This window comes from Antennarius striatus, chromosome 1 (genome assembly GCF_040054535.1).
Source record: "Antennarius striatus isolate MH-2024 chromosome 1, ASM4005453v1, whole genome shotgun sequence".
Taxonomy (NCBI): domain Eukaryota; kingdom Metazoa; phylum Chordata; class Actinopteri; order Lophiiformes; family Antennariidae; genus Antennarius; species Antennarius striatus.
The window spans coordinates 25,331,452-25,351,397 of NC_090776.1; the positions used below are offsets into that span (position 1 = coordinate 25,331,452).

General features: G+C 39.0%; 1 protein-coding gene and 1 long non-coding RNA gene across 4 annotated transcripts in view; one reads left to right on the forward strand and one right to left on the reverse strand.

The window, feature by feature from the left end:
• Positions 1-868: 868 nt before the first annotated feature.
• LOC137598955 (AT-rich interactive domain-containing protein 3B-like) overlaps positions 869-19,946 on the reverse strand; it is a 50,017-nt gene continuing 30,939 nt past the window's right edge. For 2 of the 3 annotated variants that reach the window (XM_068319567.1, XM_068319584.1), the window contains exons 5-9: positions 9,075-9,258; positions 7,472-7,731; positions 5,463-5,777; positions 5,198-5,290; positions 869-4,981 (exon numbers count right to left, since the gene is read on the reverse strand). In XM_068319567.1, coding sequence (XP_068175668.1) covers positions 4,776-4,981; positions 5,198-5,290; positions 5,463-5,777; positions 7,472-7,731; positions 9,075-9,258 — 1,058 coding nt within the window. In that variant the 3' untranslated portion in view covers positions 869-4,775. The remainder of the gene's footprint in view (positions 4,982-5,197; positions 5,291-5,462; positions 5,778-7,471; positions 7,732-9,074; positions 9,259-19,946) is intronic. The other variant, XM_068319576.1, reaches the window with a different exon arrangement.
• On the forward strand, positions 4,841-16,331 carry LOC137598978 (uncharacterized). The gene is made up of 5 exons (XR_011036741.1): positions 4,841-5,022; positions 5,228-5,339; positions 7,482-7,712; positions 14,234-14,303; positions 15,737-16,331. It is a non-coding gene; the product is annotated as an uncharacterized lncRNA (long non-coding RNA).

Genomic DNA, 19,946 nt, shown 5'->3' on the forward strand with positions numbered 1-19,946 from the left:
ATGACTTAAAAAGCCGCGGGGTGTCTTTGTTAAACAACTAAATTGACAGCATTCAAAAATGACAGTGAGGTCGTATTTCAGGTTTACAAACTCTGAACCTGTTACACAGAAAACTGCTTATGAACTGTTTGTAAAGAGAAGAAATGAATACGTTTGTATTACCTTTCTGAAAGTCTAGTTTAAGGGATGTGAAAATGAATCTTTGTGTTTTCCAATGCTTTTAACCTTAAGTTGCAAAAGCACGAGGTAAATAGAAATCAGTGTAAGAGAACATTTCTGTCATCATCACAAGCACCAGGAAAGCTCAAACAATAAATAAAACAAGCACATGTGGGAATAAGATATAAAGTAAAACTTTATCATGACATACAAGTTTAAAGCCCTGAGAACCATATCTTTATATTACTAATATGAACAAAACTGAATGTGTGAAAACCACTTTGGAAAAGTGCTCCTCTTAAATACAATCAGCACAAAATAGTTTTTACAAGCATTCATATGTTTTGTCCTATTTTTTGTTTGCTTTAATCAAAGAGAAAACTATTATATCAGTATTACCATTATTATATTTGTAATAATGATAATAACAGTACAAAAATATGCACAAACCCCACAGTTGAATTAATATACGGAGCATTGTACAAGCCAAAAACAACATAAAATTGATAAATGAGGTATTCGATAACCACTTGCATATGCGCCTGTTTTTACACAGATCAGGTTAATTTTTAAACAATTTAAAACTGAAATAATTATCTGAGAGACAAAAGGTTCTGCAGACTTCCGACTTCACAGCTTCCTGAGTGACGAGACCATGCCTGCAGTTACTGGACCCCCACCCCCGCCCCCCACCCCCCAAAAAACAAGTAGCATTCAGCGAAGTGACCACAGCATCCAACAGTACTCGTCCCTCAATGCAGCTTCAACATCTAGGGCGACTGCAGCCCACTGCCCTGAGGTATTGTGTTATGACGAGGTAGGGGCAGTGTCTAGTAGACAGACAGACAGACAGACAGACACAGACACATACATACATACATACATACATACATACATACATACATACATACAAGCAGGTTTGCAGGCAGATGTCAAACATACCTACGCAGGAAGTCAGGTGTTGGGGTTCTAGAGGTTTGTGAGGTGAAACATAATGTTACAGTTTTGACAGAACCCAAACATTAGCACTTCTATTACCCAAACAGCTAACATCAGATGTAATGGGCTGGTCCCAGTGCACAAACTGGGAGGTGAAGGTTTTATCTGAACTTTCTCCAAGTCTTAGCTCTAGTGCTGCCAAGCGTCTCCCTTCTGTTGCATTACAACGTACCAGTGGCGCCACCTGCAGTATCCAAGTGAATGTACATGTAATGCTGCCTGGCCGACCAGCTACTGCATACAAAAGTTTAAGATGAGCATCTAAATATTAATAATTATTGATTAATAAAGTATTTTAATAATCTATCGCCTTTCTTCTTTACAAAAAAGTAAAATATACCAGTTTCAGCTTCAGAAATGCTAGTATTTCGAATTTATATAAATCCTTCATGACAATAAAATGAAAATCTTTGGGTCTTGAATGTTACCTTCAATCATTTAAGGACATTTTAAGGACCAAAAAACTACTTGAATGATCTATGAAAAAAGGGAAAGATTAATCAATGAAGAGAATTGTTGCTCTACCACATGTTGTATAAAGAACCTGCCTACATGCACACACAAACACACACACACACACACACGCACACACGCACACGTACACACACACACACACACACACACACACACACACACAAACAAACAAACAGTCAAAGGCAGTGAAGCTACGCTACCAACGAGCCATTACTTAGAATAAGCAGAGGAATACAGAAAGCTTTAGCAACAAGATAATGTTTTAGTAACACAGCCTAACTGATCAAGCTTAATGGTTACTAAAAACATGGTCCACCAGGGGGGAAAAAACAAACAAAAAACAAATAAATAGCAAAACTAAGCTGTTAACACAATTGCATGACTGACAAATGGTATCTGATTGCTTACCCAAATTAAAGATGATTACTCTTCAAATGATTAAGCTTGAAGAGAAAAACATTTTCCCAACCAAATGGATTGTGAAACCTGCACTGACTGGATCTCCCCAGCAACTAATTTAAGGCAGCATCTACAGTTCTCATCTTTATAAACTACAGTTGTGTGTCATACAGGGTTCTGAAGGGTACACCAATAGGACCAATGCACCATCCTCAAAGCCTTAACTGTGATATACACTGCAAAACATCTGCAAATCCTGACACGTAATGGCTAAAATACAGTCTGATAAACACAACAAGGCTGCCCACCACCGATCACACTGGGCTTAAGGAGGTTTCTAAACAGCTACAATGCCTCACATTCAACAGAGTTAAAGCTAGAAAAATTCATTTTCATCCTTTGCGGTATTTCAAAATGCTAAAAAATTATTTAAAGGGAGACAAATACCTTAAAATTGGAGGGATATTCCATCTGTTTGTAGAGTATCAGGACGTGGGCACTTTGACAAATAGGTCAGACTAAAAGGGTCTGCATCCACACTGGGTTTGTGTTAACTACCAGCCCCAACAGCTCTTAAGTGTTAAGGTTTAAATTAAGGAGAAAGCTCAGGAAAGTAGCTGAGCTACTGTTCTGCATAAAAAAAAACTAAAATATCTGGTAACAAAAATGTCCATCTGTACATGTCATTTAATTAGATCAATTTTCAATTTCAAATGGTTTACTTCCATAACAACTTTCCAATAATCAGGTCATGCTGTAAAATGTGAAACTTCACCTAAAGATATTTTCACTTGTTTTAAGGGGGTAAAACTCAACATTAGATTCTGCGAGCTTAGATGCAACATTCTGCAGTCTAAAATAGACCTTGACTTTCTTGCTGTGCTCAACAGCATGTGTGTGAAGGATTGTACGAGGGAGGAATTGAAAGAAGCGACCTCGATAGTCTTTGGTATCTAGCTGTGCAATAACCAGAGGCTAACACGAACCAGAAGATTGTGGTATTAAAACACTGGTCGCTTGATTGTACACATGCATATCATTTTGACTACAATGCAGGTGTTTGTAGCCAATTTTAAGTCTACGCGGTCATTTGTTTTGAAATCTTTTGACCCCCGCGGCTTTGAAAACATAATTTTACAAATCTACAGGTCTCAGCGAGGAACAAACTACTCTTCCTCTTCCCTGAAAAAAATTATTTTTTAAATGCCGATATATCACTCTGCTCAGACAACATTAAGAACCCCAAAAAAGAAAAGAAAAAAAATAGAAGCAAGCATAAAACAAGTCCTACAACTAAATACAGGAGAGAGATAACGAGTCCATCCCAGTTCCATTTGTCCCTAGAAACCATCAACAGAGTGTCGGTGCGTCCATGTCAGCTTCAGATCAGGTGGGGTTTCGATCTCAAGGTTTGTGTGTCCAGTCTCTGTGGCTGCTCAGCCATATGAGGTATGTAGTATAGTTCTCGTTTTCAGAGAGTCTGATGAGGTATTCTTGAACAGTCATGTAGACTTGTGCATTCTGCAGGTATGAATCCTTAAAAAAATTGTTAAATAACAGTGAATTCTTACAGTTGTCACAATGTTTCCTGACACACGCTCCACAGAGGAGAGGTCAGTATGAGGTCTGAGAGCGATTACTGACAATGACACCGTCTGGTTGACAGTCATGTGGCTGCAGCTGGAAATAAGGATAAAGAGACAAAATGGGGGGGGGGGGCACTGAACTTAAAACTAATTCTGTACTACCTCTCTTAATTTATAGACAGGAGCCAGGGTGGAGAGATGAACTCAGAAACTGCAAGGCCAGCTGAGGGTGGATTAGAGCTGCTGTTCCCTCATCTTCGTGTGCTATGTATTTACAGACCGTTTGTGCAGACCTGCAATAACTCAAGGTTGTTTTGATTTGCAAGTGATGTTTGGTGAAACCAGGTCTCAATTTGTGAGGTTTATGTACATCACCAACGATTCTGACATTTTCTACTAATTGTGTAATCGTGTATTTAATGTGCTGATCTACAGCATCTGGTCATTTGTCAGTTTGAACCCAATAAGAGCCTACAGTGTGGTAACAAAGCCTGAGTGGCCCGGGCTGGAGGCTTGTTACTGAGGTGGGTGCTACCCGACATCCACTAATTGCAACTAGGTCAAAAATAATACAAAAATAAAGTTGATTCAGGTTAAATATACTACAGCTCCTGAGGTAAAGACACCACTGCAGGTTACTTGATTTGAGGTATGTAAAAAGAGAAAAACTAAAAATAAAATCATTCTAAAACACAAAATCAAAAAAGACAACAAAATGGCAACAAACAAAATGTTCTAAGATAAAACTTTTCAAGTTCAGTTGTGACTACGCCTGTCAGTGGATTTTGGCTGAGCTGATTGTGTTTAGCATGTACATCATGATTAAATGTGTGTGTGTGTGTGTGTGTGTGTGTGTGTGTGTGTGTGTGTGTGTGATGTGATTGTGATTACTTGTGGGTTGTGTGTGAGTGTCTGTGTTTGTAGTGTAGTGTTTGTAATTTGAGTAAAATGCATAGCTGTGCATTTGGGCACGTGCTGTCATAGAATAATCTTGGGCTCTGCATTCATGATTGGACAGCCAAGAGGTCGACAGGGTTGATGAGGTAATTGTTGTGCAACAGTTTCTTATTCTTATCGGTTTTTCATTGAACTGTATATTCCTGCTGGGCCTCCCGGTGGAAGAAAGGCGTGATGAAGAGGTACAAAGGGCAGCCTGAGTTAGGGTGACCCACTGGGGGTTGGCTCAGCCGAGCCAGGACCCTTAGAGGAGGAGGACGATGAAGGGCTGAGGGTCTGAGCCATGGGTGCAGAGAAGCCAAAGCTAGTGCTGGTTCCGGCAGGGGAGGCTGAGGCTGAGGCTGAGGCAGCAGCAGCCGACATAGCAGGCCCCGGGGCCCCTCCAGACTTCTGGGCAAACAGGGTTCCTGTCAGACAGGGAGAGATATCTTCATCATTGCACAGAAAGGTAATATTTTCAGGATGTGCACACCTAATGAACATGACCAACACAATTAAAGGCAGTAAGACTAGAGGCCATAAATTCTATTTGTGGATTTGAACAATTAGGAATAGAAGCCGAGGTGTTTACCATATCATCATGATTAACAAGGACATGCAACAGTTTGAAACTTCTGACAAACCTGAGTAAATTGTGCCATTGACCTCCACAGAGACAGTGATGCTGGCATTTCCATTAGTTGAGATGCTAAGAGACATATCCTGACGCTTCTCATCTGAAGAAACAGAAACAACACTTCATTAAAGAGGTTCTGCTGGATTCAGGTGAAATAAATTCCCATAACGCACCATTTAATAATGGAGTTCAAAAACACTGATACTTTAGTTATACATTCAATCGCAATGTTCACGGCAAACCTTGTAAAATACATTTGCATCAACACTGACCTCTGGTGGTGATGGTGGGGGCTCCCAGGCGCAGGTTCATGGGCATTTGAGAAGCCATCGCCAGTAGGTTTTGCTGGAACGCCTGCTGCATCAGGCGCTGCTGCTCTTCTGCCAAGCGGGCCATCTTTCTCTCGGGTCCTTCTCCTCCACCAGTTTCCAGCTTTTCTCTCAGCTGCTCCAGCGTGGCAGCTCTTGCCAAACCAGCAACCTGCTGCTGACCCAGGGCCAGTGCCATCGAGGGTCTTGCAGCCATGATAGATGGGGTCAGGTCATCTGGAATAGCGAGGGTTGGACCCATTAGTCCATCTATATGGACTGAAAATAAAATTCAGGACTCAGAATAAGGTGAATTTGTAATTGTCTTTGTGCCAGGCTTTTCTTGTGGGCTGTGAGAAGGCAAAGCTGAGCACCTTGAAGTTCCTAAACACCATACGTGAAGCAGTTGGTTGTTGATGTAATTGGTTGCAATGAACTATGTAGACGGTCGGCCCCTGAAATTCTTAAGTTCAAACCACTAAAATGTGCATTAGTTTTCAAATTCAGACATCATTGGGGAATTTGTTGATTCTCCAAAGTAAGTGTTTTCTCTTGCTACTTCCAACAAAACAAAAATAAAAATAATACTCAACTTCCAGTTTGGAGAATTGCAACACAGGCATTCACAAAAATTTCTTTCAAACTGTCTCACCTTTAAATGGATTCTACAAAAATAAAACCACTTGCTATTATGCTGACTTGCCCCCCTGTGAAACTCCTTCAAAAACCCTTGCTGGTTTCCAGAACCCACTTTAGCTACCACTGATTTAAATAAAAACAAATTGATGTTGCTTGTAGGAATGCAAAGCAGTTACACATCAATAGTAACCCGTCAAACCTCTTCTGGCTTCCATGACTACATAGAGTGAGTGTCAGGTACAATTAAGTACATTATACTTGTGTAACTACAGAAACTGTCCACGTCTACAGCGGACTCACATTCCAGTCAAGTTAAAGTGACAAGAGATAAAACAGAAAGGTAATGACGGTTATCAACATGATCCGAATGGGGTCGAATGAAGGCTTCAAAGATTATTAAGTATCACCCCGCCGTGGGAACCGTGTTATTAATCAGCAGTAAAGTTGAGGACTCCCAGCAGCTTAAGGCAAAACTTGTTCACACGTAACTCTTAGACATCTGGATGGACAACGCAGGTAGACATGCATACACTCACACAACCGTATAAAACACTAAACACCTGCTGACACACTGATGACTGGAGACAGTGAAGGCAAGGAACGTGACAAAACACAAATGCAAGAGTAATGTCTTCCACCAACATTCCTGCATGCACAAAAACGAGCACACTGTCTCAAATACAGATACACAAAAACATACACACAAAACACCAATAAATTTGTCTTGGTGTTTCCTAAAGATGCTTAGGATAAAAACAGATTCACAAAACCATAAAATTAGACATTAGGGCTTCACCTTTATTATATGATGTAGTTTTTCTAAACACCAGCAAGGGGCAATATTTCCCCAAAAATATTATCACTACTTCAAGTCTCTGCCCATTTGTAATCAGAATACTCAGCCCAACCAACATACTGACTACATTCCCTAAAGCAAATATTTACTAAGTTTAATATAACAACCATAAAGCCAGAGAAAGGTTTATGAACATGTGTGGTGATTTTTTCCAGCACCACGCTTCATAGTCACACACGTGTATGGTATGCACGAGAGCGAATTACTAACTTGAAGGCAGGCTGGGCTTAAAAGGTAACCACCACATGCTGTTAACTTATTTTTCCCACATCTCTATTTGTGGAATTGAGATAAGCCTAATCTTTAAGCTTTGTGATTATTTTTAGAAAACATCCTAGACAAATGCATAAGAACTGTCAAAGTAACGAGGCTACCCTTGCTTCAGCTTAAAAACAAATTTACAGTTTCATTAGAAATAAATTGTTTTTGTTTCTTTAACAAACACATTGGTCTGATTATCATCTGATGCTGGTTTCACCTTTCTTTAGAGATGGTCCTGGTGAGGCCTGGAGGCCGTTGAGGGCTGCCGAGGTTCCCGCCCCAAGAGTGGAAAGGTGCATCTTGGGAGGTGAGAGGATGTGGGGAGCTGTGCTGGGAGATGGAGAGAAGCGGAAGAGGCTGCTGCTGTAGCTTGGACGACGACCCTCGCGTCTATTACTGTCAATGGCAGCCTGAAGTTCGCCTGGGGAGCTGAGGCCTTTCCTCTCACATTCAAACGGGTACAAGTATTTCATGTACCTGAAGAAAAACACACATATTCACAAAACAATGGATCAGACAGCCACAACAGCTCAAACATAGAAGCTCTAATCACAGCAAAAAAACAGAGCACAACTAATTCCTTACACTGGATGCCGGCTTTAACCGAATCACATGAACATCTGCCTAACATCTGTGTTTACTTGAAAAGGATTTTCAAGTAAACACAATATTGTCTTTTTTTTTTAAAAAGTCAGTCTAATTACAGTATTTTCTGCACTATAAGGCGCACTGTATTGTAAGGCGCACTGCGGGTTTATGGGAAAATTATAGGCTTTTAGGTGTGCCTTATAGTGCGGAAAATACTGTATTGAATCTGTTGTATGGCACTATTTTCTGTTGATCATTCATTTGATATTTTGTAGTGCATTTTAACTGAAGGTGCAATGACACACAGAGTCTTAGTTTATTCTTAGTTTTTCTACTAATAGTCTCATATTCAACTTCAAAAACATATTTGTTTGATTTAAAAAAATCTTCTGTAACTTAATTCAGGTTTTTCTTCAGTGTTCACTACAGGGAATTATGTTCTCCTGAATTAATTCCTGCATATTCATGCATATAAAAGCACATTTCTGGAACACAGTTATACAAAAAACACCAAACAGACAATGTTTAATGTCAACTATACATGGATGACATCACAGGGAATCTACAAGTATGCATAGTCACAGCTTCGGTATGTTTTCTATCCTAGAAGAACATGCACTATTGTGCATGGTGACTGCATATTGATGGAATAGAAAAGCCAAGGATCAATAAGAAGCTGGGCGCAGCATCCATTAGATAGAGCTAGCAGAGCAATGCTACAGAGCATTAAAAATACATAAAGGTTCATTATGGCACCCTGCTACTGGGCAGAATGGAGAGGTGTTAAATCTACTGAAAGATTTCCATCAAGACGGCAGGAGAGTTTTAGTCGAGCGTCAGAGCATAAGCTGTCCGTCAAACCCCACCTTACTCATTGTGAACTCTGACCTATATTTCATCAATAAATCCATGAGAATCAATGGGTTCTGTGTGTGATGTAATGGATGGAAGGATTGGATGTGAAGAGGGAGGCTGGCCTTGTAGTGGAAACAAACTTCCATGTGTATAAACACATAAGCAACACACACACACACACACAAACATACACTACTTGTTTCGGACTGAGATGCAGTACACTTTTCTTAGTTTCAGTGAACTAAATAGGAGTCTAAAAATCTACATAAGACTGACTTTTAGAAGACTGATTTGTGGTTGTAAAAAGTCCATTTATAGCTACTTTAGCAAACAAAATGAATTTTGTTGATGATTGTGTCACATATACAAATACTCACTGTGTGCGCAGGGTGAAAGCTGCGCTGGTGATTGAGGTAGGCAGGTTGAGTCCCTTTGTGATTTCTCTCCAGATCTTCTTGTTGATTACCTCTACAAGGCCACCCTTCTCTGTAACCAGCTTGTACAGCATGTACAGATCCAGGACTTGCTTTGCCATGATGGGGATACGATTGACCGGGGTTCCTATGAAGAAGAGGAAAGGCGCACAATAAATCAATACAGCACAAGTCACACGCCTAAATCAGCTTAGCTTAGCGACACACAATGAATGCTCTCTAGTGGATTCTTTTATTTCAGTGGGGGCTGTTGTGTATCACATGTGAAAACATTTTCAACACAGGAAACGTGTAGCAAAATGGAAGCCATAAAATGATTGCCTATTTCTTTTGTGAGCATCCCCCACTCGAGTACAATGACTCCTAACAAAGGAAACACATTTCAAGCTATTAATTCTAAATGTAGCTCTATGTGTTAATTCATTCATCAATCAATTCTGACAGCCAGGATCATTTGTGACATACAGATACTAGTCTAAAGTATTTCAGAATGCTTAATAAGTGTGACAAGCTTGTTGCCGGCATGACTGTTAAATTTGGCTTCAAAACATATTAGCCCATTTGAGGCAATCTGGCTTGACCTGGAAAAGGGGATTCCAAAACAACACAAAGCAAAGCAGCTCTAGACTTTTGATACAGATGCATTAATCTTGTCAACAGCTTATCTGCAGTGAAGCTTGCAGGAGGGGAAGTTCGCAGTTTGCAACAGAATCAAAAAGTGCAATGTGTAACAATGTAAGCACGAGCGGGAAGAGGGGACTGGGGGGGTTGTGACAACCTGCTAATCCACAGGCAATGGCGGGTGGGTGGGTAGGTGGGGGGAATCCTAGATAGGCAGTATAATGAAGCTTATTTAGAGGATTGTACTAAGTAAATCCACACCCCTCTGCTGTTAGTGCCATTGGACCCAGCGCGGGGGAGTCATGCAGATTTGCCCCCACAGCTAATGCCAGCCAATCCTTCAGCCCCTCCACAGGCTGCTCTTAACCTGGAATCAGACTCATTAATGACTTTGTAAAATAGCAGTGTGATTAGGCCATGAAGATTAGCCCTAATTCATTTTCTTAAGTTAGCAACATGTCTTAGAGCCATGTGCTAGGGGCCGAGAGGACACGGCGCGATGTAGTGAGCAGGGAGGGGTAGTCGCACCACCAGGGAACTACAGCTCTGACCTGTTAAGTGCAAGTACTTAATATTGATTCATAATGTTGACGGTGTAGATCACGTACGTTTCCGTGCTGTTATGTTCTTCTAAAAGACAAGAACAGAACTTAAGTTTGGGTGAGGAACAGTGGTTCAGTGGAAAAGTGAACAACTGTACATCAAACAACAATTAGTGTTTGTCATGTCGTTCTATTCATTCTGAATGTGGCAACAATAGGATATGAGTATGGTTATTCCTAATTGGAGGGAAAGGAGCTTAAGAGGCCATTGCTTAGGTCTGTACATTGAATATACACACACATTTTGGTAAATACAGTGAGCTAGGATAACATATTAGAATTGGAAATACAGTGCATGTAGGACTACTATATGTACAACAAAAAATGAGTATTATGTAGACATTAAAAATGCAATTCAGTCCAATATAACTTTACAACACAAAAAGAGAACCTAATAGCTAAGTTTATAATGCTAATGTTATAAAATGTTAAAACTAAAGTGAATGCATTAGACAACATTGGAACAGATGAGGCAATAGTAGTAGGACACATGCTTTGGTTAAAAATACAACCCTCTAAAAAAAGTTGCAAGATCTCCCCTTATCCATTGAAATGAAAATATCAACAGTAATACACTAGTGTGGTTAATAATAACAGCCATTTAATTACCAGAGCTAACAAGTAGTAAGAAAGCCTTGGCAAAGATGACATCTTCCCTCCTACTTTCACTTCACTTTATTTACTTTCATTTGGAAAAACCTTAGGTGCATTGTGAGAGAATATGAACAAGTAATTATGAATTTAATTTTTGTTTAAAATCAGGTCTCCCTTCTTCGGTATGTAAACCTGACATAACCAAAAAAACTTGAATCGATCTCTCCATATGTCAGCATTGGTTTTGCCTCGTCAAGATAAGTTTACTCAAAGATAAACATTTTTTGAGATAAGTTTAAAAACGCATTTTCAAATTACAAGATTACAGTAATAATAATTAGTTACACAATGCTCAACAAATTTTCTGTTTAAAAAAAGTTCCGTTCTGAAACTGAAAGAAGGTAAGCTTCATTCTGAGGCAGCGTAATAAACTAAATGTATGAGGTGGACCTTCCTTGATCTCTCTGGTCAGTAGCAACGCTTCTAGAACACACACTGGATGAAAGGCTTGGCAATGCTGTGCTGCCAGTGCCTCGTCAGTTATTTAATTCAGGGTTGGACATCAATCCCGCATGAAACAATTAGTACAACTAGAGGGGTCAGAGATCAGCCAGGGGTTATCGACGTGTGAATTAAACTGCAGGTCAGCAGGAAGCCATGTTTTCATCCTGGCCTGGACGTGAACAATGGAAGCACAACAAATGAGACACAACAGCATCGGCCACATAATGACAGGACAGCAGCTAGTTAGGCTTTAATTTGACACACGTGTTTACTCACTGTGTCTTTACTCAGACCTGAATAAATATTGTAATTTTACTAAGGAGGGTTTTAGATAACATATCAACAGCAAGCCACCCAAAAACAGACAGGACACAATTCTGAGTGGACTGCACTGCATGTCAACTGTTCATGACAGTAAATTGGACAGCCATCATTCCCAGAGGTGGTTTGAAATCTAAAACATTTTTTATTAGTCAACACTTGATATAACACAGGTTTCGCACATCAAAATGGGCCATCCCCATATAAAGGCACTGGCAACCCCCCCCCCCCACTAAAAATAGGATAATTGTTCAAAAATGCATTACCACTGGCCAAAGTTCCCCAATTTGAGAGGATCAAGGTGCCGCTTGCCTTTGGTGTTCAACATCTGTTGTTCCCAACACTGCAGACATTTAGCTGTAACAGGTTTAATTAGACCCGTCCAAAACGTGTCGTTTGATCCCAGCCGTAATCGCATTCCCCTTAATGTCTCACACTATTCTGCCACGACAATCTTTATTTTCTAAAATTCAATTTCAATGTTTACTAGAGATGTGATGATCAACAACAATAAACAACATGGCTTTAGGCCATGCAAGCCTCAGGTAAGCAACTATTGGGTGTTCTGCCTCCCTGTAAACATCTGATTTGTCCACTCTGCTGCTCTTAGCCAATCAGTAATTGGCTGCAGGCTTCACCTCCCATCATCCTTTGCCCCGGACTGATTTTCCTCCAGGGACTGGGCCATCAGTAGCCTAGTGATTAATGGCACTAGAGGTCAGAGGTCGCTCTGGTGGGAAGTGCCACGGCTGAGGGCCCCTGAACCACTCCCTAAATCCTTCCTCCAACTTCCACAGTGAACACAAGAGACACGCAGCTAAACTACAATGATAAAGGATATAGACAGACAGTTGGCAGAGGAAAAAAGATTTAACACATACAGGAGTTTCAGGAATAACACATTTGGAGAGGGTAAGATATTAGATGACAAATGCAACAGCTACTTCTTTTTGATGATCCATACTTACATAATTGATAGATTTTGTAAATGATGATTCCACAAAATGGTATGAAGCATTTGCACAATGGAAAAAGTAAATCTATTCTATTACATAACAGAATGACACTAAATATGTTCATGTAAACTCAATTCTACAGTCAAATATACAATAAAGTGGTCGTCTCTTCAGAGGTTAGCCATTTATCACATCATATACAATTTTAAATAACATCTAATATTGTGCCTGCAATGAGCAGAACCAAACAGATGGAATCACACTGTTGATCAAAATTGTGAGCATTTCCCATCTCACATCTAGCTTTCTATCCAAATGTGAGCACAAAAGAGGGAACAAGGTCATTTTATCTGACCCCTGACCTATTTTTAGTAGGAAACAGCTGTCCACATTAAAGGGCCTCTATAATAAATCAATCGGGTTCCTCTAATGCCAGAAGTAGTAAATTACATTTTAGTGACTTCACATGATGGGAATTTCTTAATAATTGACAGACTTCAACAGGACAACATACAGGAAATGAATTTTTTAATGAATGAGCATTTGCTGGTGAGAGGTTTCACTCACCATCTACTGGATAGAAAGATGGGTTCTAAGTACGGAGAAAAAGAATTGCTACATCAACTCATGGTTTTTGGTTGTTTCAATTCCCCTATTCTCCTCAAAAAAAAATGTCAATACTGTATTATTTTGCTGGATTATTCTATTTTTCTTAGACTTGTGAAAAAAAATATGGGTGCAAAACACAAAACACACAAAAATAAATAAATAAAAGAAATGACATGATAATATGAGAGAAGGAAAAAAAGAAGGAACAAATAATTTTTTTTTTTTTACTGCCTTTAGGTGGGAGGGACGGAAGGATGGACAGAAGGAAAGAAAAAAAGGAGGGGGAGGTGTAGTAGCTAGCCAGCTGGAGAAAGACTGGATTACTGTTGTAAGGAAGGTGTCAGCCAACACAAACAGCCCCTGGCCTCATGGCAGTGTCTGAATCCTTTCAGAGCACCACCCACACCTTCCTACCAATGATCACATCTACACACTATAGATTGACGCTGAGCTTCCTTCAGACTCGCTGCACTTAGGACCATTTCACTTTAATTCTATCCACGTTGCTTAATAATGCAACTGTTCCTGTAGATTCAAGGCAGATTTCTAAATGCACCGAACAGTGCACTTTCTGCAGTAAAGCATGTTATAAACTGACAATTTATGTCTTTCCCTTAACTTTATTAAATTCATCCAGATTTAGGATGATCTTGTGCGGGAGTTGTGTGCAAATTAGCATGCTCAACCATGTTCTGTACCTGTGAAAAATTAAATGTTTTAGTGCAATGATTTTCCAGTGTTGCACAGTTTAGTCAAAGGGAAGAATATAGTGATACTGTATTATAAAGGGATTATATATGTTCATAACCAACCTGCAGTCATTTTTGTTTGAACTCATAATTTGCATCCATAAACTGGAAGATGTAACTTAAAACCTCTGTTGTATTCTTGGCAGTAGGGTGAAATCTTCATCAGCATGGAAAACAAAACACTGAGAAGAGAGACCAGTGTCTGGACTACACATGGTGGGTGTTTACTTTGTAATGGGCAGTCCTGTCTGCTTAGTTTATATATTCGTACGTGCAGGCAGCATATTGTCAGAACCCTGGTCTACACTGGGGCATGTTTGTTTTATTTTTAATGCATGGCCAAGGACATAAATGGTAAAAAAGCCTTGAGTGCATGGAATTTGCTATCTTTAGTACAGGCAGAGACACCACTTGCATGACAGACCAATTCATATCAAGTGTTAAGATATGCACCCTCCACATAAGGGAAGTTAAATGTAATGTTACACTATAGATACATAGCTATTCTAAGCATGAAGCTAAAGACACAGCTGGTAGTGACACAAACAGGGAGATAGTAAAAGGGGGAGGTGGGGGGCAGTCATCTAATAAATCCTGTAGTATAGTATACAGGTCAATAGTATATAGCATTTGTTGCATAGGTTTGATTCCCGTCATGACTGATGGAGAAAGAAAGCCAGAGACAGACAAAAAGGGAAGCAAGACAAGAAAGAGAAGAGACGTTACAACATTAATCGTCATGAAGTAAAAGGTTATCCGTTGACACTGACAAAGGATAATGTGCTGCAACATTATAATTTACCTGATGCAGTAATATATCTATATCTACATCAGTGCAATAACAATCAAAGTAACAAATGTAAGGGCAACACAATGCAAGTATGTATTCTCCATCAATGAAATTAAATGATGAAGCAACTGTACATGTCAGATCTGTTTAAATATAACTTTGAGCAGAGCAACAAATGAAACACGGCAAATTTCATCATCTATCAATGAAGATAATGCAACCCTAAATCTTTTTAATTTGTCTCCTACTCAATATGATCCTTGACAGTGATACTATAGGGGTAGAAAGCAAACATCAAATGATAGATAAGTCACTTGATCTATATTTACTCATGAAACAGTGAGAGTAGCTTCCTTGTAAGAATTATTACAGCGGACAGGCAGCTAGTATATTACGCGCCTGTCTTCTGTGCACTCTCAACTGCGTCAGTCAGTGGTGAAAAACATCACAAGACTGGCGAGGCTCCAAACAACAGCCAGAAGCTATAAATCTTACTGGGTGCCATTTTAACACATGATGAGGGCGGCAGACTACACATAATGACACTATTAGGATTTGAGTTACATGGTAATAAGTTTGTCACATGCAGTTTAGCGATACATTTCTGTGTTGACAAGACATGTGCAATTTTATATCACATTGTCCATCACAAATCCTCTTGCCAGTAAAGCATCTTTGAACTGAAGTAGTGAGATGAACGAGAAGAGCGAAAAAGAGAGAGAAATATGACTCCTTCTTCATGGGTCATGAAGATGGGTCACCTGGTGAAAAAGAGGGGGAGGGTGATTGAAAAGGTTGGATGGCGCGAAAAGTGAGATGGCCTCTCCAACTGTAACCCAAGTCTCCTAAATCCACACAGCCCCGGCAGATCAACTGACTAGACCCCAATCAACACCGACTGATATGGAGCTGACAGCGATATGAAGGAATGTCGAGATGGATGGATGGATGGACAGATGCATGGATGGTGGATGACATCTTTTATGCCAAATAATTATTCAGCGTTTTTGGTCAAGTCAATGCGCTATTATGTTTTACATAATCATGTAACTGGGTATGACTGTCTCAGCAGGCCAGATCTGGTGGAGAAAAGATGATAAACCACTTCAAAAAATGTAAACAGATTTTAGGTCATGAAATTCTAGTTTCCTGTAAGACATTCATAGAAAAGTTCCAGATTCAATGGTCATTTGATGGCTGAATGGAATCTGATAAATATTTGTAACCTATGACATACACTTTTGTAGCTTTTTTTTTTTTCCGACAAAAAAGCATTAGTGTTTGGTTTTTCATTCATGTCATGGATTTCAGCAGGTATATGAAAGTAACCAACTAACATAGAAATGTCTCTCTGCTGTTACCTGAAAGACGAAACTGAATGGTCACTGTTGAATTTAGAATGTATGAATATTATGTCAACTGTGAGGCCAGCATTTCTCTGTGAATAATTAATCAGACTTAAAAACTGTACTGCATTGAATTTGCCTGATATGAAGGGGTTACTGCAGTGTTTGCTCAATCTAATTTCAAATCTTTTAAATTAAGTTTCATATCTTTTTTAATGATTATATTCATCATATCAAAATTTAATGCAAAGACTCTGTCTGTGATTTGCATATTATAAAGCAATTCCTACACTGTGGTACAATTTGATGATGTCACGGCTCAAACACATAATGTGGCAGTGAACCTACAATTCTAACATGGCACAACAATAAGAAAGACAAAAAGAAAGGCTAAATTAAAAGTGAACAAAAATCTCCATCGTCATGCACCAAGGAATATATGGATTACCTTTGCATTTGCAGCTTTGTATTTAAATTAGGCATTTTATCACAATCTCCCCCACCATATTTGTAGATCACTAATCATTTGACCTTTCACTGCATGCTCAAGTGAAAGCACATACCACATATTACTTTTTATTTTATATTGTATTATTTAACTTTGTAAAAATTATAAACTATATTCAAGGGGCTATTCTTAAAGAAACTTCCATCACTCAATGTAAGACTTCCATCACCTGCAGATTAACTAAGAGGATTCACTTGACATTTAAAGTATGTTTACCGTATGTTTTTCTAATAATTTCATGCCTCTACTCAAACTACAACAACCACTAAAACCTGTTTTATTACTCATACATGACACATGCATTTAGTGTGAAAAAATTTTTCCCCACCCTTGTTGTGTAATTTTGTAGCTTGTTGAGCTGAAAATTCTAGACAAATTTGCCTCAATAGATTGTCAACAAAATACGTGGAAACATCAGCTCAAAGCATAAATAACTTTGGTTATTTTTAGGCAAAGATTTAAGTGCATATTGTATTATCTCACCTCTAACCCAACAGCTTTACAGACTTGTGACAGGTATTAAAACATGTTTTCACAAAAGTTAAACTTATGAGAAAGGTGAAGATACAAGGACAGATAAGAGACGTCAACTTGAGAATTAGTGTGTAGTTTAAAAAGAGGGAGGTAAAATGTCTGTTGATATTTGCAGTGGTTGTAAACACTTATGATAGAGGCCTGTATTGTGAGTTACAATCAGTTAGGAAAAGGTCAGAGAAGTTGTTTTCTATCCACAAGTTCAACTACTAGTATGACAAGAACAGGCATGACAAAATAAAGATGCAGAGTCATATAAATGGTAAGTCGTATTCTTCACAGTGAATTCAACAGAAAATCTACACAGAATACAAGACTCTTGAATACTGGTCACATACAGTGGATCACTCTTGCTCTGTATTTACATCTTACTGAAAGATCAAATGAGACAACGTTGAAAAGAGCCATCTCCGATCTTAGTAGAAAAGTCATAAATATATCTGTCACAGCAACATGACAAAGATATGTTGCATGAACAATAGAGGGATGGGCTCGAGCACCAAATGTAAAATTCCTGTTAGGGTAGGGGCTAAGCCTTTTTCCACTAAATTATCTTGAAACTCAGGTAAAACAAACTGAAGAGGAACAAAGGATTGCTAGAGTGTTAAAAATATATTTTCACTAACTGACAATACTAATATTAACAATGACTTTAATATAAAATTATAATTAATAAAAACAATAAAAGGGTGAATAGTATCAATTAAAAATTTAAGTAATTCCACAGTCAAGTAATCATTTCAAATTATTATAAAGCAATAGAGTACAATATTCCTCAAAAAAGCATGAAAAACCTACAAACATAGGAGTAGAGTTCAAAATGACAAGCAAAATGAAATAAGTTGGGGGATAGGGTTAGTGACTTAAAGAAATCTGTGGTAGTAACAAAAGGGTTTCCATTAATTTACTATTTACATTTTTAGATCTGTTTTCCTTTGTACAACTGTCTTCTTCATCGTTTCTGTTGGCATGACAGAAGCTTCAACTTCAGCACAACCATTCTAAAACATTTTACTTCCACAAAGCTCTGAGATACAATTTGTGTGTGGTCGACACTTGTGACAGGTCACTGGTCAAATTGGGTGTTGGCTTAGAGGATAGCTCGTTGGCAGTGATGTCTTCACTGGCAGGTGCAATACTGAGGGTCTCCCTCTCTCTTCTAGCAAGCTTGATAACACAGCTAACTGCTTCAATCAATGGAACCCTGACTGCCAAATAAAGCCATCAGATGACGAAACCCATTTGAGGCCCAGCATCACTGATCAATACAGGAGACATCAGCTGCTCCAAGCCAAACAGAGAGAAGGACGTCGAAACAGGTTTAAGTTGTGGGGGTTGTGCACTCATCTTGGAAATCTTCACTCCCATCAATGTTAATTACTTTTGGCTTTTGGGAACCCGTGACAGTGAGTCGTACATTTGCATTTGACAGATTCTGGTGGTGGGTGGTCTGATTTAGGTCCCATCCACACGGTGCCGCATCTTTTTGAAAACGCAACTTTTCTTTTGCACTTACGCCTTCCGTCCACACGACAACGCAGATATCCGGGGCGAAAATGCAACCTTCAAAAACACCTGCCAAAGCGAAGTTTTTTGAAAACGCCGGGTCTGCGCTGTATCCAAAAAATTTTTTGTATCCAGAGGGCGTCTCCCAGCGACGGAAACCGCTGTGATGTCAGTGTGTGTGACCTGTGTCTACATGTACACACAGAATGGACGGAGCTATTTTCTGACGTGTAACAGCTCTACGTCGAAGACACGTTGATAAACATGATTGAGAGTTAAATAATTGTTCTGCATATAAATGTGTTGATTAACGCATATATTCGGTTACGTGTGGACGGAGATTTTTTTGAAAACGCTGTCGTGTGGACGCAAATTTTTTTCTATGCGGGATGAAAAAAGTTGTGTTTTCGAAAAGATCCACTGTGTGCGGACATGGCCTTAAAAGGAGTAATTACAATTACAACAGCATTGGAAAAGTTATCATGACATACTAATTACAACATGCCAAGACTATATTAATGTAGAGTTGCAGAAGAAAAATTTACTTTTGAAAACAAAGTTATTATAACATATTTATTGATCATTTTATTTTAATAAGAAAACCACATCAACTAAAATGCCAAACGTAGATAGGCATTGAATTTCTTCCCACAAACCAAGCATCTTGTTTTCCACGACACTCAGTTCTCCATTACTTTGTGGCTTATGCAACACTGCTGCAGGGCTGCACTGGAAGTGAGCTCACGGCTATTGTACTGGTGTAGGGCTCCTTTGGGGGCTGTAATGTATTTCATGCCATCCATCACAGGGGTGTGGAGGCCAGGAAACATTACTTTAACAGCACAGACAGGACGCAGATGGAGAAGCAAGACACAGATATCCAGAGATAGAAAAAGTTTGGGTATGGACAGCTTCATGTAGGAATGAACAAACAAACAAACAAATAAATAAAGTAACATAATTTCTAACGTGGAATAATTGAACTATTTCACATGAACGCAACAGGCAAATACATGACTGCAACTTATTTGCTTTTACGTTTTATTATTATTCCCAACATCCTCTTTATAAGAAAATCCCATCATGCTTCCCTTGTATAAATATAACAGTATTTGAAAGTGACATTCATTTTTTATTCAATGTTAACTCATTTAAAGACATAACAAGAAGCATGG